Here is a 19,701-nt window from a genome sequence, read left to right as displayed (position 1 = left end):
GGAGACAAGCTGCCACATGTAAACACAGAAGCCGGACTTCTGTGTTTACAAATGATAATGGTGAGCAGGGAGCGGAGGGCCTGAGCCAGAGGTGGTGGAACTGATTATCAGTGTCCTGATTATTAGTGCAGTCCCAACAGTGCCCACCAGTGCTGCCAATCAATGCCCACCAGTGCTGCCAATCAGTGCCTCCTCATTAGTGTTACCTATTAGTGCCCATCAGTGTCTCCTATCAGTGCCCACCAGTGCCTTCTCATCAGTGTCCATCAGTGCCTCCTCATTAGTGTTACCTATTAGTGCCTATCATTGCCACCTATCAGTGCCCACCAGTGCCTTCTCATCAGTGTCCATCAGAGCAGTTTCATCAGTGCACATCAGTGAAGGAGGAAAATTACCTGTTTGCTAAATTTTATAAAAGGTTTTGTTTTTGTTTTTTTCAAAATTGTCGGTCTTTATTTGTTTATTTAGCAAAAAAATAAAAAAATAAAACTGTGGGGATTAAATACCACCAAAAGAAAGCTCTATTTGTGTGAAAAAATCTTTTTGTTTGGGTACAGTGTCACATGACCACGCAATTGTCATTCAAATTGCGCCAGCGCTGAAAGCTGAAAATTGGTCTTGGCAGGAAGAGGGTAAAACTGCCCAGTAGGCATGTGCTTAAGACTTTAAAACCACTTTAATGTTATCCAGGACATACAAGAAGAAAGTGTAACATCAAATTTGCATAGACAGGCCGTTAATAAAATGCAACAACAAAGAGCAGGAATTCAGAGTGACAATTCTCAGATTAGAGCATTAGATCGCTCCTCCATGAGCATTCACTGTATGTTTTTTTTTCTCTTGTTAATGACAATATTCACATTTTCCATAATATACTATGACATTTGTCAATGATCCACAGTACCTGGCCAGAAAATCCACAGAAGAAGGCATAACAGAAGTGCACCAATGTGTAGGCAAAGTTCTTGTAGAAGAAATAACTGAGGAACTTGCACATACGGATGTAGGACCAGCGACCATGAACCAGGAGCAGCCTCTGTAGATATCGGAACTGAGCGAAGGAGTAGTCACTGGACATCACCGCTTGCATACCTTCCTGTCCACTGATGCCAACACCTATATGAGCAGCTAGGGCACAAGAATAAAAATCATTGCGTGATATCAGCTGAAGAACTGAGTGTAGAAGTTATAGACATGTTCTCCTGACACAACAATTTATTTTTCCTTGCATTGGATGAAGAGAGGAAAGGGTAGAACCCCCATTTGGATTTTATTGTTCTCTATGTCCCCATAAGTGAGATGTTTATACGTATTGGCTGGCATCACAACCAATAGGAAAAAAATTGCCAATTAGGAAATAAGGACGATGTCAATGTATCCAGGCAGAATGATGTACATCAGACTTCTGAAGGTAAAGTTGAGTTTTCACAGGCGTTAATCGAGAGATTGCTAGAGCGCTGTGGCCCAAGAGGGGGAGCAATACAGAGCTTACAACAGCAAGTATGCACAGGTACTGTTATATGGAATAGTTATGCCCTGTACACACGGTCCGACTTTCCAACGTAAAATGTGCGATCGGATCGTGTTGTCGGAAAATCCGATCGTGTGTGGGCTCCAGCTGACTTTTTCCGTCTGAATTTCCGACACACAAAGTTTGAGAGCTGGATCTAAAATTTTCCGACAACAAAATCCGATCGTTTAAATTCCAATCATGTGTAGACAATTCCGATGGACAAAGTGCCACACAGAGTGTAGAGTTTAGCCTTCTTCCACTTATACTTAACTCTGCATCCTCCATCCACGTCTAACTTTCACCACTTTTCAGCTCTGACCTCTACATGCAATACCCCTCCCCACTTCTCTGCCCCCCATCTTCCGACGGACAAAGTGCCACGCATGCTCAGAATAAATGAGACAAAAGCTATTGGCTACTACCCTCATTATAGTCCCGTCATACGTGTTGTACATCACCTCATTCTGAACGATCAGATTTTCCGACAAATTTGTGAGACCGTGTATATGCAAGGCAAGTTTTGGCCAAAATCCGTCTGAAAAAATCCAACGGATTTTGTCATCAGAATGGTCGACCGTGTGTACAGGGCGCTAGGGATCCCGTGTGTACAGGGTGCTAGGGATCCCGTGTGTACAGGGTGCTAGGGATCACGTGTGTACAGGGTATAAGAGGTAAAACATAGATCACTTTAAAGTGTCTATAGATCAAACTTTTTGTTAGTTTTAGATAGAATGGGTGAAGTTTAGTTTTAGTTTTACTGTCATTGCAGTAGTTACATAGAAAAAGAATGAGGAAGAATGAACCAATTTTAAAAGTGTATGTCCAGATTCCTTTTATTTTTCCTTGCTTTCTATAAAAATGGCCAACATATTTCAGATCTTCCCAGCGTCCCTCTTCATCAGAGCTTTGAAATGCAACGGGGTAGATATCTGGACAGCAATTGATAATGTAATCTGGACGTACACTTTTCCTTATTCTTATCCATCAGTCAGTTTAATAGTAGGACTCCATTAGAGAGTTTTTAATCTTACTCTTTATCATGCTGACGTCATTGGCCCCATCTCCGATGGATAAGGTGACGGCCTTCTTGTACTTCTTTACCAAGTCTACCACCATGGCCTTCTGTTTGGGGGTCACTCTGCAGCAGATGACTGAACTGCACTCACACGCCAGGTCCACAAAGTACTTCTGTCTCTCTTCCTTCAAAGCGTTCATTTTTATTTTCTCCTCAAGATCATTCTGCTTCTGCACAGTGCTTCTGGGAAATTTCAGTTTAAGGCGCCTTCTTTTTTTCTTTTTTTTCTCCAAGAGGATTTCATTCTGCATTAAATAGTTAATTATTAATATTTATTATTTGTCTAATAAAAAAATAAGAATTATTATATCCATCCAAGTCAGGCCAGGAAGTGATTGGCAATCTCTCCAACAGGGACAAAGAGAAAAAAAACGCATTTTTAATACAATAGGGAAGGTTAGAATATGTGGCTCTAGGGTTTATTTACTAAAGGAATGGGACGTGGTGTCAAGTGGTGTAAATTTTCACTTAATCACTTAATGAATTAAAGAGGAAGTAAACCCTGATGAGTTTACTTCCTCATTCATTCCCTGCAAAGGTAAAGTATAATGGACTACTATGCATCGCATAGTAGTCCATTATGTGTCACTTACCTGACACAGGAGCCAGCAAAGTCACCGCTGTCCCCTGTAGTCCGGCGCATCCATCTTCTTGGTGGGTCTCGCTGCTCCGCTGCTGTCATTCGGCGAAGCCGCGATGACGTCACTCCCGCACATGCGCACGGGAGCTGCCATTTGCGGCATATCGCCGTTGACCGCGGCACACCGTGGTCTACGGCGCATGCGCCGTAGACAGCGGTGCCTGTCTTTCGGCAAATATCTCCTAAACCGTGTAGGTTTAGGAGATATTTCTTGGACCTACAGGTAAGCCTTAATCTAGGCTTACCTGTAGGTCAAAGTTGGCCCCCCCTTGGCCCCCCCTTCCCCAAGGCACCCCCCATGTTGAGGGCACGCGGCCTGGTACGGCTCAGGAGGGGGGGGCGCTCGTCCCCCCCTTTCCTGGCCGACAAGGGTCTGATGTGGACCTGGGGGAACCCCTACGCCGATTTTTTTCGGTGTTGGGGTTCCCCTTTAAGTCCATACCAGGTGGCGGGGCCAGCGACGTCTCCTTCCCGGGCCCCGCCTACCTGGAGACCCACTCGAAATGAGCGGACTTTTCTCCGGGCGGGAAAAGTCCGCTCATTTCAAAAGTACGGCAGACTGGCACACACACGGCCGCATTGTCTGCCGAAAGGCGAGTCCGCCGGGAAGATTGGAGTGCAAAACTACTTTCTAAGTCCGCTGTACTTTCGGGTCAAAAAAGTATGCCGGAGGCTACACACGGGGGATTGTCCGGCGGACTTCAGTTTGCCGGACTTTTCCACCCGCTTGTTTGATCGTGTGTACGCGGCATTACAAACCTCTGAGTGCTTCACAGAACAGATGTATTTGTACTGAGATTCAATTACACACAGGTGGACTCTATTTACTAATTAGGTAACTAGTTGGTTCCACTAGAATTTAGTTATTGGTAACAGAGTATAGAGGAGCTAAATACGATTTGCACGCCTCACTTTTCAGACATTTATTTGTAAAAAATTTGAAAACCATTTATCATTTTCGCTCCACTTCACAATTATGTGCCACTTTGTGCTGGTCTATCATGTAAAATCCCACTAAATTAATTACATTTACGATTCTGGTTGTAACATGACAAAATGTGGAAAAATGTGAATACTTTTTCAAGGCACTATAGGTGAAGCTGTGTTCATTTAGATGTGTATGAGCAAAAGTCCAATATTGAGATACACCATGAGTGTTTAAAAGACTTGTTGATGGGACAGGCTTGTAATCCAGTGAATTTATTTCTTTTTGTTTATACAGTATATACATCTTGTAACAAAGCCCGGAAGTCTGGGTGATTAATGAAAAGTATTTGTTACACACTGTGGACTGGGGTGGACGTGAGCTTCAGGGAAGCCTGGTGATGAATATAGATCAGTCTCTCTTTAAGAGGCTTGTCCTAAATCCCTCTCTTAGGCCTGGAGTCTGACTTGAAGAAGAATTTGCGTTAGTCCACTGCCTTACTGCCCGGTCCACATATCCACCTGCCAGGATGCTTAAGTTTTTTTTTTTTTTTTTTTTTTTTATTCTTTATTTAATGTTTAAGGAATCAGACATTATAATAGGAAACACAATGGCAAGAATATATGACAACTCCATATAAGTAAGTAAGAACGGGCATTACAGAACACTACCAATAAGGCAGCGCATGCACAAACCAAAGGCAGGCTAAGCAGCCCGTATAAATGTTGCTAATAATGACCAAGAGCTGGAAGCATTCATTAATCAGGGTCAAATTCCAAGACCATATTTATAGTTTATCTGCTGTAAGATCTATTACATAAATGTAAAGTACAGAAACAATTAGCCCAAGGGGGGCCATAGAGAGTAAAAAAGAAAAGAGGGAGGGGGTGAGGTGAGAGGAGAAGAGAGGGATGGTAAGGGAAAGGGGGATAAATAAAAATGAAAAGAAAAGAAAAAATGTTCTCCCTCTTAGATAGAGTCACATATCAGGTTAAGGAGCTCAAACATTTTTCACAAGAGCATATCATGAGTGAGAAGCGGGAGAGGCCTGATCTCTATAAAAGAAGTAGGGAATCTAAACTTTCCAGTAATTGTCTTCCCTTTCATTCAAAATGATGGTGAGGTTCTCCATTTTCTGAATCTACTCAATCCTTGCCTTTCAGTGGGCTACGGTTGGGGGGCTTGAGCTTTTCCATAATGCCGGAATACAAGCCTTTGCAGTCATTAGTAGATAGTAGATAGTTAGTTTAAGTTGGGAATTCTTACATTTCTTATTAAATAAAGGAGTATCATTCAGAAAGTAAGGAGCTGGGTTCTTGTAAAGGGACACTCCTGTTAGGGCCTTGATCGTATTTTCGACCTCATCCCAAAAGGCGATGCTTGACTCTTTAAGAAGGCTGGCGATGTGAGTTTGAAAACTTTGTGCATGAATCACTGACAGATTGTGGTTTTGCTGTGCAAGAAACACTTGGAGGATTCACCTAGCAGTCTAAGACAAGTCCCTAGAAAGAAGCGCATGTTTTCTATGGACTGTTCCTGCTGCCTTTGAAGATGGATGGAGGGTGTAGTCAAAGCCCTTGTCCAGGCTGACTGCACAGCAAGAGGTCACCAGGGCATAGCTGTTAGCTACAGAGCATGCTAATCGATGCATAGCAGCCCAGCTGGTGGCCCAACAGAGAGGCAGAGAGGAGAACAACCACCACAGAGAAGCCCAGCTGGAAGTTGAACGGGGAGGACGTTACTTTCCTTATGCCAAAGCTGATTGCAATGGAACACTGGGGCAAGGAGGAGTAGCACTAGTAACACAGGTGATGTATAGGCTAACCATTTTCTCCAAAAACATGACAGCTAGGTGGGACTATAGTGAAATGAGTGCAGCGGGTAAAATGCCTTGGCCTACTGCCCAGAAAAGTCACACTGGGTTCCGATGTATGAACAAACTGGGATATCTTGTAAGAAGTGGCTTCAGCCAGAGCTCATGCAGTTTCCCAGGTCACAGAATGGGTAACCATGGACCTTTTTCTATGGGCCCTGCCACAAATTTTACAGTTGTTGGTCAGTCCAGCTAATCCCAAGAGAAGCGTGTGGTGAGTGTTGAAAGCTACTTCACTACTGAAGTCCAGTAGGGTCCCCCAGTAAAGTCATGTTCTCCTAGATTATTTTACCAGCTTTCCAGAAGCAATTTCTTTGAGAAACACCTCAGCAAAGAAACTAAGCCGAATAAATATTCTGTATGTTTACCTATATTGGAATAGCATAAGAGATCACCCAAGAAAAACCCATCATGTCAAAAGTGAAAATGAGTTATGCACATTGCTTAAGATAAAACAGTTAAGAACCTCGGTGTAGTTCCCACAAACTGATGAGTTGGTGGAGCGGATTAACAAAAACGCTCAAAAGTATTTTGCATAAGAAAATTGACAAAGATGGACGGGTCTGTGAGGTCTCACAGTCTACTAAAGGGTTTTTCTCCCTTTGAGTTCTTGTATGGTAGATTGCCCCATGGCCTACTGGATATTGAGAAAGAGACTTGGGAACAAGAGGCCCTCCCACCACAGGAGTGGGAATGAACATGTCTCTTAAGCCCCATACACACTATCAGATTTTCTGCTGATTTTTTCCTTCAGGTTTACCAAAACCATGTAGTAGAAGGGCCTGCCTGATTGCATACAAATTGAAACTCCTAAGGTTTGATCTCATATTATATGGTTTTGGTAAATCTGAAGGAAAAACTCAGCAGAAAAACTGATAGTGTGTATGGGGCTTTAGATGCATAACCAAATTGCAACAGTCATGCCTGTGAGTGTATGCAAAGCACCTAGGAGGTTCAAACCAGGATTTACAATACGTCGGCAAGAGTAAAGCCTCATACACACGGTCGAACTTTGTACAAACGTTTCCGTGGACTTTTGTACAAAGGGCGTGGTCCACAAGTTTGTATTGCATACACACGGTCGGACTTTTTGACAACAAACACGAACGTAATGACGTCACAACGTACTGACGCCGCTTCAAAAGCGGACGTTCAATGACTCCAGCGCCACCTTTGGTGAACTTCTGTATTGTAGTCTGATCTTTTGCATTGGTTCTGAGCATGCGTGTTTGTACCTTGTACAAAAGTTCGATGCTTTTGCGTACACACGGTCGGACTTTGCTCCATCGGACTTTTGTTGCCAGAAAGTTTGTCCGTTCGCACAGCCAACAAAAGTCCGATGAAAACAGAAAAAGTTTGTCCGATGGAGCGTACACACAGTCGGATGTTGCTCCAAAACAGCTAATTTGCATGTTTGTTGTCAAAAAGTCCGACCGTGTGTATGGGCCTTAAGAATCCTTTAACCTGGAGACAGGGTCTTGGTGTCAGTCCCAACTGTGGAAAGTAAACTTCTGGCTGGCTCAGTGGCAAGGCCCATTTGAAATCCTTGAACAAGTCAGGGAGGTAAACTGTAAAGTATTACAGCCAGGGAATGCTTTTTTTTATGTATTATGTATTTCTCCATAAAGAGTATATGTCTATCTGCTTTGAGATTGGTGATCATATTTTTGTGACCTGAGTCACACCAATCAGGAATCTTTAGTGGGTCCCAGGATTTTTTGGTGATATATCTATTTGGGGCTGGTGATATGGGTTTGGAGATGCAGGATTTTGTTGTATTTTTTATTATGTACTTTGTGGGGATTGCCAAGTATAGCTATCTGGATGTATGGATTTTGGTACTTAACAATAAACTTTTCCTATAAGTGTATGGATATATGGTGTTGTGGTATTTTTTGGTTAGGGTATTTATTTTTGTTGAGTTCATATATTGATCTCCCTTTGCTGTACACTCAGTGGTTTGGTGTAAATTGGAAGGTAGGGTGATCAGAAGCTTCCATGCACAAAAATACTATGCGGAGACACTGATCCTTTGTCATAAATGGGCTATTGCTGCAAGAAAAAAAAAGAGGAAAAACAAACAAACCCTTTATAAATACAGAGCCTTGCAAAAGTATTCACTCCCCTTGGCTTTTTACCTATTTTGTTACATTACAGCCTTCAGTTCAATGTTTTTTTAATCTGAATTATATGTGATGGATCAGAACACCATAGTCTAAGTTGGTGAAGTAAATTAGAAAATATATACATAAAACTATTTTTCAGAAATAAAAAACTGATAATTGGCATGTGCTTCTATGTATTCACCCCCTTTGTTATGAAGCCCCTAAAAAGCTCTGGTGCAACCAATTACCTTCAGAAGTCACATAATTAGTGAAATGATGTCCACCTGTGTGCAATCTAAGTGTCACATGATCTGTCATTACATATACACACACCTTTTTGAAAGGCCAAAAAGGCTGCAACACCTAAGCAAGAGGCACCACTAACCAAAGACTGCCATGGAGACCAAGGAACTCTCCAAACAAGTAAGGGACAATGTTGTTGAGAAGTACAAGTCAGGTTTAGGTTATAAAAAAATATCCAAATCTTTGATGATCCCTAGGAGCACCATCGAATCTAGCATACCCAAATGGAAAGAACATGGCACAACAGCAATCCTGCCAAGAGACGGCCGCACACCAAAACCCAGTGGACTGGGCAAGGAGGGCATTAATCAGAGAGGCAGCACAGAGACCTAAGGTAACCCTGGAGGAGCTGCAGAGTTCCACAGCAGAGTGGCCAAAAGAAAGCCATTACTTTAATCAAAAAACAAAATGGCACATTTTGAGTTTGCGAAAAGGCATGTGGGAGACTCCCAAAATGTATGGAGGAAGGTGCTCTGGTCTAGTCTAAAATTTTACTTTTTGTGGCCATCAAATAAAACGCTATGTCTGGCGCAAACCCAACACGTCACATCATCCAAAGAACAACAGTGAAACATGGTGGTGGAAGCATCATGCTGTGGGGATGTTTTTCAACAGTCGGGACTGGAAAACTGGTCAGGGTTGAGGGAAAGATGGAGGGTGCTAAATACAGGGATATTCTTGAGCAAAACCTGTACCACTCTGTATGTGATTTGAGGCTAGGATGGAGGATCACCTTCCAGCAGGGCAATGACCCCAAACACACTGCTAAAGCAACACTTGAGTGGTTTAATGAGAAACATGTAAATGTGTTGGAATAGCCTACTCAAAGTCAAGAACTCAATCCAATAGAAAATCTGTGGTCAGACTTAAAGATTGCTGTTCACAAACGCAAACCATCCAACTTGAAGGAGCTGGAGCAGTTTTGCAAGGAGGAATGGGCAAAATTCCCAGTGGTAAGATGTGGCAAGCTCATAGAGACTTATTCAAAGCGACTTGGAGCTTGTGATAGCCACAAAAGGTGGCTCTACAAAGTATTGACTTTACGGTGGTGAATAGTTATGCATATTGACTTTTTCTGTTGTTTATCCTATTTGTTGTTTGCTTCACAATAAAATAGAAAAAAATCTTCAAAGCTGTGAGCATGTTCTGTAAATTAAATGAGGAAAATCCTCAAACAATCCATATTAATTCCAGGTTGTGAGGTATCAAAACGCAAAAAATGCCAAGGGGGTGTATACTTTTGCAAGGCACTGTATGTAATGGAGAATATCAATTGCTATTCACAACTCCAACAAGCTTTCCTGTAGACATCTGTATGTGCAATGATGACTTACCAGCCAGGATCCTGTTATAATTAATGTACGTTTTTTGCTAGCCTGGGCATCAAGCTCATTAAGTCTGCGCAAATCAAGTGCATTCTCAGCAGTCTTCTGACGGTCTATTCGACTCTGTATTAAAGTGCTGGAGGAATAAACAAAATGGGGAGATTAACAATGAATGTATCTGGATTTATTTATTAACAACAGTATGTATAATCACAGGGGCCCTTTACCATGTAATCAGCTGTGTCCAATGACAGCTGATCATGGATATAAACACAAGGCGGTTATCAGCTTTCCTTTCCTCATGCTGACAACATAAGGAAGGGAGAAGGGAGCCAGAAACTGGCTTGTGGTAAAGGGACATCTACCCTGATTATCAGTGCAGTCTCAACAGTGCCCACTAGTGCTGCCAATCAGTGCCCATCAGCGCTGCCAATCAGTGCTCATCAGTGCTGAAAATCAGTGCCTCCCCATCAGTGTCACTTATCAGTGCCTTCCCGCCTATCAATGCCTATCAGTGGCACCTATCAGTGCCGCCTCATCAGTGCGCACCAGTGACGCCTCATCAGTGCACATCAGTGACACCTCATCAGTGCACATCAGTGACACCTCAGTAGTGCCCATCAGTGCAGCCTATCAGTGCCCGTCGGTTCAGCCTCATCAGCGGACATCAGTGAAGGGGAAAAATTACCTGTTTGAAATTTTTTATAACAAACTATGAAACAAATAATTTTTTGTGCCCATCAGTGCCACCTATCAGTGCCCATAAGTGCCGCCTATCAGTGCAGCCTCATCAGTGTAGCCTCATCAGTGCACACCAGTGCCGCCTCATCAGTGCCACCTATAAATGCCTATCAGTGCAGCCTGATCAGTGCCGCCTCATCAGTGCCCATCAGTGAAGCCTATCAGTGCAGCCTCATCAGTGTTGCCTCAGCAGTGCACACCAGTGCCACCTCATCAGTGCCACCTATCAATGCCTATCAGTGCAGCCTGATCAGTGCCGCCTATCAGTACAGCCTGATCAGTGCCACCTCATCAGTGCCCATCAGTAGAGCCTCATCAGTTAACCTTCAGCGAAGGAGAAATATGACTTTGTTTACAAAATTTTATAACAAACTATAAAAAATAAATAAATAATGTATTCGGTCTTTTTCGTTTGTTTAGCAAAAAAATAAAAAACCCAGTGGTTTGTAAATACCACTAAAAGAAAGCAGTGAAAAAATGTGTGAAAAAATGATAAAAAAAAATTCAAATGGGCAAAGTGCTGCATTACCACACAATTGTCATTTAAAATGTGACAGCACTGACAGCTGAAAATCGACCTGGGCGGGAAGGGGGTAAAACTGCCTGGTAGGCAAGTGATTAAAATGCTAGTTCCCTACAATAGAAGAGGCATACACTCTGGCTCGGGATCTCTGGCGGCCTGTGTCTCCTACCATCCCTTCATTCCCCTCTGACTTCTATTTCACTACAGGACCCAGCAGTAGGGGTTGTAGGTTGGAATAACAAGGAGGGGGACCTGGCATATCTGACACCACCAAACATTCTGAATGCTGGAGAGACTGATGGAGGCTGCAGCACTGGAACAAAGTGATGGTAGGAGCCATGGGCCACTGGAGTGGTGAATATAACAGGGAACTGTCATAATTATTTTGTTTAGGTGATTGACAGGGTTGCTTAGAGTAATGTAATGTGTACTTACTTGACTTCTTCTCCATAGGTTACAACAGATTCGTCTGTTATAAGCTTACAGGCTAGGCCAATGTTTTCTGCTGTTTCTGAAATAAATAATAGTTTCAATTTCCATTAGACTTGATTCAGAAAGAACAAGCTAAGGTGTATAATAGGTTATTTTTTTATTTTTTTTCAAATATATATTTTATTCATTTTCAACAATGGGGCAAGGGCCCGTTTAACATAGTTACATATATAGTTACATAGTTAGTCAGGTTGAAAAAAGACACAAGTCCATCCAGTTCAACCAAAAAATAAATAAATAAATAAAATAAAAAATATACTATACATATATATACATATATATATATATACACATATACATACATACATATATACATATATATACACATACATACACACATACATATACCAGCCCATATACCCAATTCTATACCCACAATTGATCCAGAGGAAGGCAAAAAACCCCAGCAGAGCATGATCCAATTTGCTAAAGCAGGGGAAAAAATTCCTTCCTGATCCCCCGAGAGGCAATCGGATTTTCCCCGGATCAACTTTACCTATAAATTTTAGTACCCAGTTATATTACGTACACTTAGGAAATAATCCAGGCCTTTCTTAACCACTTGCCGACCGCCTCACGCCGATCTACGTCATCAGAATGGCACGGGCAGGCATAAGCACATATATGTACGTCCTTTGCCTCCCGCGGGTCGGGGGCCCGATCGGGCCCCCGCCCGGTGCCTGCGGCGGTCGGTTTTCGTTCGGGAGCGATCCCGGACGAGGGGACGGCCATTCATTCATGGCCACCCCCTCGCGATCGCTCCCGACGAATGGAAATCCCCGGTGACATCACTTCCTCTCCTGTAATGTAAACACAGGAGAGGAAGTGATGTATTCTCTCCTCCGTGTCGGTATTTTTCGTTCCGACACGGAGGAGAGCGGATCAGTGAGTTGCACCAACACATCCCACACACAGTAGAACATGCCAGGCACACTCACACCCCCCCTTTACCCCCCGATCACCCCCCCAATTACCCCTGCCCCCCAGTCACAGTGACACCAATGTCATTTTTTTTTTTTTTTTTTTTTTTTTTGCATTGGTGTCATTTGTGACTGTAATAACTGTTAGGGCAGTTAGGGTTAGCCCCCTTTAGTTCTAATGTACCCCCCTAACCCCCCCAATAAAGGTTTAACCCCGTGATCACCCCCCGTCGCCAGTGTCACTAAGGCTGGGTTCACATTGCAGCGGTTTATGAGAACGAATGTGATTCGCACCGCACTGCAGTGCAAATCACATCCGATCTCTGTGCGATTCGAGTTCAGCCATTCGCCGCACCCGCCGCACCCGCCACACCCGCCGCACCCGCCGCAAATTCGCACGGGACCCTTTTTTTGGCCCGCAGCAGAATCGGATCGCATGGGTGTTCACACCATGCGATCCGAGTTTGCAGATCGCACTGCGATATGCGAACTGATCTGGGGGTGTCAGTAACATTTCACTGACACTCCCAGCAGTTCGCATAGGGCAGTGTGAACTGCCGCCGGGAGGCATGCGATGCGGGAACCCGCCGCGGATTCGCGGCGTTTCCGCATCGCTCCAGTGTGAACCCAGCCTAATAAGCGATCATTTTTCTGATCGCCGTATTAGTGTCACAGGTGACGCTAGTTAGGCAGGTAGGTATTTAGGTTCGCCGCAGCTTTTTATAGCGCTAGGGACCCCCATATACTACCGCATAAAGCCCCCTGATTGCCCCCTAGTTAACCCTTTCACCAGTGATCACCATATAACTGTTACAGGTGACGCTGGTTGGTTAGTTATTTTTTTATAGTTTCAGGGCACCCGCCATTTATTACCTAATAAAGGTTTAACCCCCTGATCACCCGGCAGGTGTCATTTGTGACTAATAACTGTTAGGGCAGTTAGGGTTAGCCCCCTTTAGTTCTAAGGTACCCCCCTAACCCCCCCAATAAAGGTTTAACCCCGTGATCACCCCCCGTCGCCAGTGTCACTAAGGCTGGGTTCACATTGCAGCGGTTTATGAGAACGGATGTGATTCGCACCGCACTGCAGTGCAAATCACATCCGATCTCTGTGCGATTCGAGTTCAGCTATACAGATAGTATGGCTGAATTCGTGTCGCACCCGCCGCAAACTCGCACGGGACCCTTTTTTTGGTCCGCAGCAGAATCGGATCGCATGGGTGTTCACACCATGCGATCCAAGTTTGCAGATCGCACTGCGATATGCGAACTGATCTGGGGGTGTCATTAACATTTCACTGACACTCCCAGCAGTTCGCATAGGGCAGTGTGAACTGCCGCCGGGAGGCATGCGATGCGGGAACCCGCCGCGCATTCGTGGCGTTCCCGCATCGCTCCAGTGTGAACCCAGCCTAATAAGCGATCGTTTTTCTGATCGCTGTATTAGTGTCACAGGTGACGCTAGTTAGGCAGGTAGGTATTTAGGTTCGCCGCAGCTTTTTATAGCGCCAGGGACCCCCATATACTACCGCATAAAGCCCCCTGATTGCCCCCTAGTTAACCCTTTCACCAGTGATCACCATATAACTGTTACAGGTGACGCTGGTTGGTTAGTTATTTTTTTATAGTTTCAGGGCACCCGCCATTTATTACCTAGTCTCACTAGTGTACCCCTAAATTTAGGGGTGTCTACTTTCTAAAATGGGGTCATTTGGGGGGGGGGGGTTTGTGCCATCTTGGCATTTTATGGCCTTCAAAACTGTAACGCCCTTAGAAAGCCTGAAGGCGGTGCTTGGTTTTTGGGGCCCCGTACGCGGCTAGGCTCCCAAAAAGTCCCACATATGTGGTATCCCCGTACTCAGGAGAAGCAGCAGAATTTATTTTGGGGTGTCATTTCACATATGCCCATGGCATGCGTGAGCAATATATCATTTAGTGACAACTTTGTGAAAAAAAAAAAAAGTTTGTAATTTTCCCGCAACTTGTGGCAAAATATAAAATATTCCATGGACTCAACATGCCTCTCAGCAAATAGCTTGGGGTGTCTACTTTCTAAAATGGGGTCATTTGTGGGGGTTTTGTGCCATCTTGGCATTTTATGGCCTTCAAAACTGTAATAGGTAGTGAGAAGTGAACTCAAAAAATTACGCCCTTAGAAAGCCTGAAGGCGGTGCTTGGTTTTCGGGGCCCCGTACGCGGCTAGGCTCCCAAAAAGTCCCACATATGTGGTATCCCCGTACTCAGGAGAAGCAGCAGAATTTATTTTGGGGTGTCATTTCACATATGCCCATGGCATGCATGAGCAATATATCATTTAGTGACAACTTTGTGAAAAAAAAAAAAAAAAAAAAAAAGTTTGTAATTTTCCCGCAACTTGTGGCAAAATATAAAATATTCCATGGACTCAACATGCCTCTCAGCAAATAGCTTGGGGTGTCTACTTTCTAAAATGGGGTCATTTGTGGGGGTTTTGTGCCATCTTGGCATTTTATGGCCTTCAAAACTGTAATAGGTAGTGAGGCGTGAAATCAAAAATTGACGCCCTTAGAAAGCCTGAAGGCGGTGCTTGGTTTTCGGGGCCCTGTACGCGGCTAGGCTCCCAAAAAGTCCCACATATGTGGTATCCCCGTACTCAGGAGAAGCAGCAGAATTTATTTTGGGGTGTCATTTCACATACGCCCATAGCATGTGTGAGCAATATATCATTTAGTGACAACTTTGTGTAAAAAAAAAAAAAAAATTTTTTTTTTGTCATTATTCAATCGCTTGAGGCAAAAAAATAAAATATTCAATGGGCTCAACATGCCTCTTATCAATTTCCTTAGGGGGTCTACTTTCCAAAATGGGGTCATTTGGGGGGGTTTTGTACTGCCCTGTCATTTTAGCACCTCAAGAAATGAGATAGGCAGTCGTAAACTAAAAGCTGCGTAAATTCCAGAAAACGTACCTTAGTTTGTAGATGTGACAACTTTTGCGCAAACCAATAAATATACAATTATTGACTTTTTTTTTACCAAAGACATGTGGCTGAATACATTTTGTCCTAAATGTATGACTAAAATTGAGTTTATTGGATTTTTCTAATAACAAAAAGTAGAAAATATCATTTTTTTTCAAAATTTGCGGTCTTTTTACGTTTATATCGCAAAAAATAAAAATCGCAGAGGCAATCAAATACCATCAAAAGAAAGCTCTATTTGTGGGAAGAAAAGGACGCAAATTTTGTTTGGGTACAACATTGCATGACCGCGCAATTACCAGTTAAAGCAGCGCAGTGCCAAAGTGTAAAAAGACCTCTGGTCATTTACCAGCAAAATGGTCCGGTCTGAAAGTGGTTAAAGAAATCCACTGAGCTGGCCATAACCACCTCTGCAGGGAGTCTATTCCACATTTTCACAGCTCTTACTGTGAAGAAACCTTTCCGTATTTGGAGATGAAATCTCTTCTCCTCTAGACGTAAAGAGTGCCCCCTTGTCCTCTTTGTTGACTTTAAAGTGAATAACTCGACACCAAGTTCCCGACATACAGCGGTAGCATAAAAATGGAGGTCGCAGCCTCCAAGTCACTCATCTTGACAGGATATAAAATACAGTGCATATTCCAACAGCACAAGAAAGAGAATATAACCAGGGTCTATATATCCCCGAGTCTCAGTTTGTTGGTATAGCCAAAATCTAAACAATATAGGCCGACATATCGCTACCAGAAAAGAATGAGAGAAGAAAGAAAGGTAAGTTACAGGGGAGAGGGGGGAGGATCGGGAGAGAAGGGGGGCGTGGAGGGACAATGGGAGGCGTGCGACTGAGATACCTGTCCATGGGGTTGGAACCTCCGTGTGCTGCCTAGTGTCTATATCAGGGATGTCCAAACTTTTTTCAAAGAGGGCCAGATTTGATGAAGTGAACATGCACAAGGGCCGACCATTTTGCCTAACATTCTTTGAACCATTAAAATTCGGTCTAAGTGTGTTCGTCCGAGCACTAATACACTGCCCAACAAGAATTCTCTTGCCTTTGTGACTGTGTGTGGTGAATATTTAAACTCAAGTGTATTATTTGGATACACCATATTTATTGGTGTATAACACGCACCTTCACTTTAAGAGGGAAGCTTCAAGAAAAAAAAATTTACATTTTAAATAAAGAACTGTGAAGCAAAATAAGGGTAAGTGTCCATCTGCAGACCCACCATTGCTAGGAATGCACCCACCATTGCTAGGAATGCACCCACCATTGCCAGGGATGCACACACCATTGCCTGGGATGCACCCACCATTGTCAGGAATGCACCCACCAGTGCCAGGAATGCACCCACCAGTGCCAGGAATGCACCCACCATTGCCAGCAATGCACTCACCATTGCCAGCAATGCACACACCATTGCCAGGAATTCACTCACCATTGCCAGGAATGCAGCCACCATTGCCAGGAATGCAGCCACCATTGCCAGGGATTCACCTGCCATTGCCAGGGATTCACCCGCCATTGCCAGGAATGCTGCCACCATTGCCGGGAATGCTGCCACCATTGTCGGGAATGCACCCACCATTGCCGGGAATGCTGCCACCATTGCCGGGAATGCTGCCGTCATTACCGGGAATGCTGCCGTCATTGCCGGGAATGCTGCCACCATTGCGGGGAATGCTGCCACCACTGCTGGGAATGCTGCCACCATTGCGGGGAATGCTTCCACCATTGCCGGGAATGCACCCACCATTGCCGGGAATGCACCCACCATTGCCAGGAATGCACCCACCATTGCCAGGAATGCAGCCACCATTGCCAGGAATTCACTCACCATTGCCAGGAATGCTGCCACCATTGCCGGGAATGCTGCCACCATTGCCGGGAATGCTGCCACCATTGCCGGGAATGCAGCCACCATTGCCGGGAATGCAGCCACCATTGCCGGGAATGCAGCCACCATTGCCGGGAATGCACCCACTATTGCCAGGAATGCAGCCGCCATTGCCGGGAATGCAGCCGCCATTGCCGGGAATGCAGCCACCATTGCCGGGAATGCTGCCACCATTGCCGGGAATGCTGCCACCATTGCCGGGAATGCTGCCACCACTGCCGAGAATGCTGCCACCATTGCCAGGAATGCAGCCACCATTGCCAGGAATGCAGCCACCATCGCCGATAATTTCACCCGCCATTGCCAGGAATGCAGCCACCATTGCCGGGAATTTCACCCACCATTGCCAGGAATGCAGGCACCATTGCCAGGAATGCAGCCAACACTGCCAGGAATGCAGCCACCATTGCTGGGAATTTCACCCACCATTGCCAGGAATTTCACCCACCATTGCCAGGAACGCAGCCACCATTGCCAGGAATGCAGATCCACAATTGCAATTGCCAGGAATGCAGCCACCATTACCATCAGTGCAGCCATGGAGGGGACATGGAGGGGGCAGGACGAGACATCTTACAGGAGAATCTCCTGTTTACACAACGGCCTCTTTAAGAGAAAGTCCCGCCTCCTTTGATGGACAGCACAATCGTCCAATGGCAGAGATGGGACTTCCTATTACAGCTGCCGTGTAAACAGGAAATTCTCCTCCTGTGTGCACGGCACTCGTCCCGCCTCCGACACAGCCGGACTATATATCTTTTGTGGCCCCGGCGATGGGAGATCGCCGAGGGCCACAAAATATATATATGTTTAAATAACCAGGCGGGCCATTCAAAACCGGACCGCGGGCCGCGATTGGCCCGCGGGCCGGACTTTGGACATGCCTGGTCTATATAATCACAACAGCTCAAGTCGCAAGCAGCGACTTTCCTTCATCTGAAAGTATGAACATATTCCAGAGAGACCAGGTTTTCCTGTAGGTGTCCTGTGTGTGTTGTGCTGTCAACACCAAGTCCTCCATTTTATTCATGTCTTCTACCCTCCTCAACCACATTGCTACGGTTGGAGGACAGTCTTGTTTCCAAAGTAGGGGGATACAGGACTTGGCTGCGTTAGTCAAATGTCTCTTATATCTTCTGGGGGCAGGGTGGACACATGGAGTAGAGAGAACGCCGGGTCATTGGGAATCAGCAGGTCCGTAAATTTTTGAGACACCGTTCGTACTGCAGTCCAGAAGGGCGTCAACTTAGGGCAGGACCAAAATATGTGTAACATTGACCCCCTCTCCTCATGACATCGCCAGCAACGTGCTGACGTGTCTGGGAAAATGGCGTGTAGGCGACTAGGTGTAAGATACCACCGTGTCATGATTTTATAATTGGTCTCTTGATATAATAGGTTATTTTTAATATCTGTAACTGGCAATGTTTCATGTGATGACTATTAGGCCTCATACACACAGACGTTTTTACAGTGGCTTTTTTGAGCTTTTTTTGCTGCTTAAGAAGGCAACTCCATGTTATTCAATAGGCTCATACACACCATGGCATTTTTGAGCTGTAGCAAGCATGGCCGTTTTTAAGCTCCAAAAAAGGACCAAGGACCAGTGCCTTCACAGGCTCCAATGTTAGAGCAGTTTTGACGCTAACGCATTAACGTGCATTAACGTGCATTAAAGCTATACCAAGGTTTTTTAGCGTGAGCGTTTTTGAGCTGTAAACATTTTTATAATGTGATGGGATAATTAAAAAAAAATGCTCCTTAGCTTTAACGCTTACAAACGCCGTTAAACGCGCATTGACGCCAGAGCAAAACGCTAATAAAATCGCGTTTTTAACACTGATTTTTTCCTGACGTTGTAACTAGCTTAACAGGCCGTTTTTATAACGTCCGTGTGTATGAGGCCTTAAAGGCAAAGTCCAGTGTATTGAAGGTGGTTCTTAAGACCATTCCTTGACACCACAAAGCTACTTTCTTGTTATTTCTTGATCACTTTCAACTCTCTCTATGTTGGCATACCTCTACACAGGTTATCCTCCCTTCAGCAGGGCTGGACTGGAACAAAAATTTGGCCCTGGACTTCATCATGAGCGGCCCACTTTAATATTGATCATCCCCATCAGCAGCCCCCTTCACATCAGAGTGTCCCCATCAGCAGCCCCCTTCACATCAGAGTGTCCCCATCAGAGTGTCCCTATCAACAGCCCCCTTCACATCAGTGTGTCCCCATCATCAACAGCCCCCTTCACATCAGTGTGTCCCCATCACCAGCAGCCACCTTCACATCAGTGTGTCCCCATCACCAGCAGCCCCCTTCACATCAGTGTGTTCCCGTCAGAGTGTCCACATCAGCAGCCCCCTTCACATCAGTGTGTCCCCATCAGCAGCCCCCTTCACATCAGTGTGTCC

General features: G+C 44.7%; 1 protein-coding gene across 2 annotated transcripts in view; it reads right to left on the bottom strand.

Moving 5' to 3' along the window:
• The window catches only part of LOC143941042 (phospholipid-transporting ATPase IC-like), a 170,382-nt gene that overhangs the window by 18,694 nt on the left and 131,987 nt on the right, over nt 1-19,701 (bottom strand). For both annotated transcript variants that reach the window (XM_077462951.1, XM_077462952.1), the window contains 4 exons: nt 11,459-11,534; nt 9,769-9,895; nt 2,545-2,833; nt 905-1,128 (listed from right to left, as the gene is read on the bottom strand). In XM_077462951.1, the coding sequence (XP_077319077.1) occupies nt 905-1,128; nt 2,545-2,833; nt 9,769-9,895; nt 11,459-11,534 (716 nt within the window). The remainder of the gene's footprint in view (nt 1-904; nt 1,129-2,544; nt 2,834-9,768; nt 9,896-11,458; nt 11,535-19,701) is intronic.

Source organism: Lithobates pipiens, unplaced genomic scaffold, assembly GCF_037356315.1.
Source record: "Lithobates pipiens isolate NorthernLeopardFrog02 unplaced genomic scaffold, aLitPip1_a1.2 Scaffold_3, whole genome shotgun sequence".
Taxonomy (NCBI): Eukaryota; Metazoa; Chordata; class Amphibia; order Anura; family Ranidae; genus Lithobates; species Lithobates pipiens.
The sequence above is the reverse complement of the archived record's forward strand: the minus strand, read 5'-3'. Positions and strand labels throughout refer to the sequence as shown.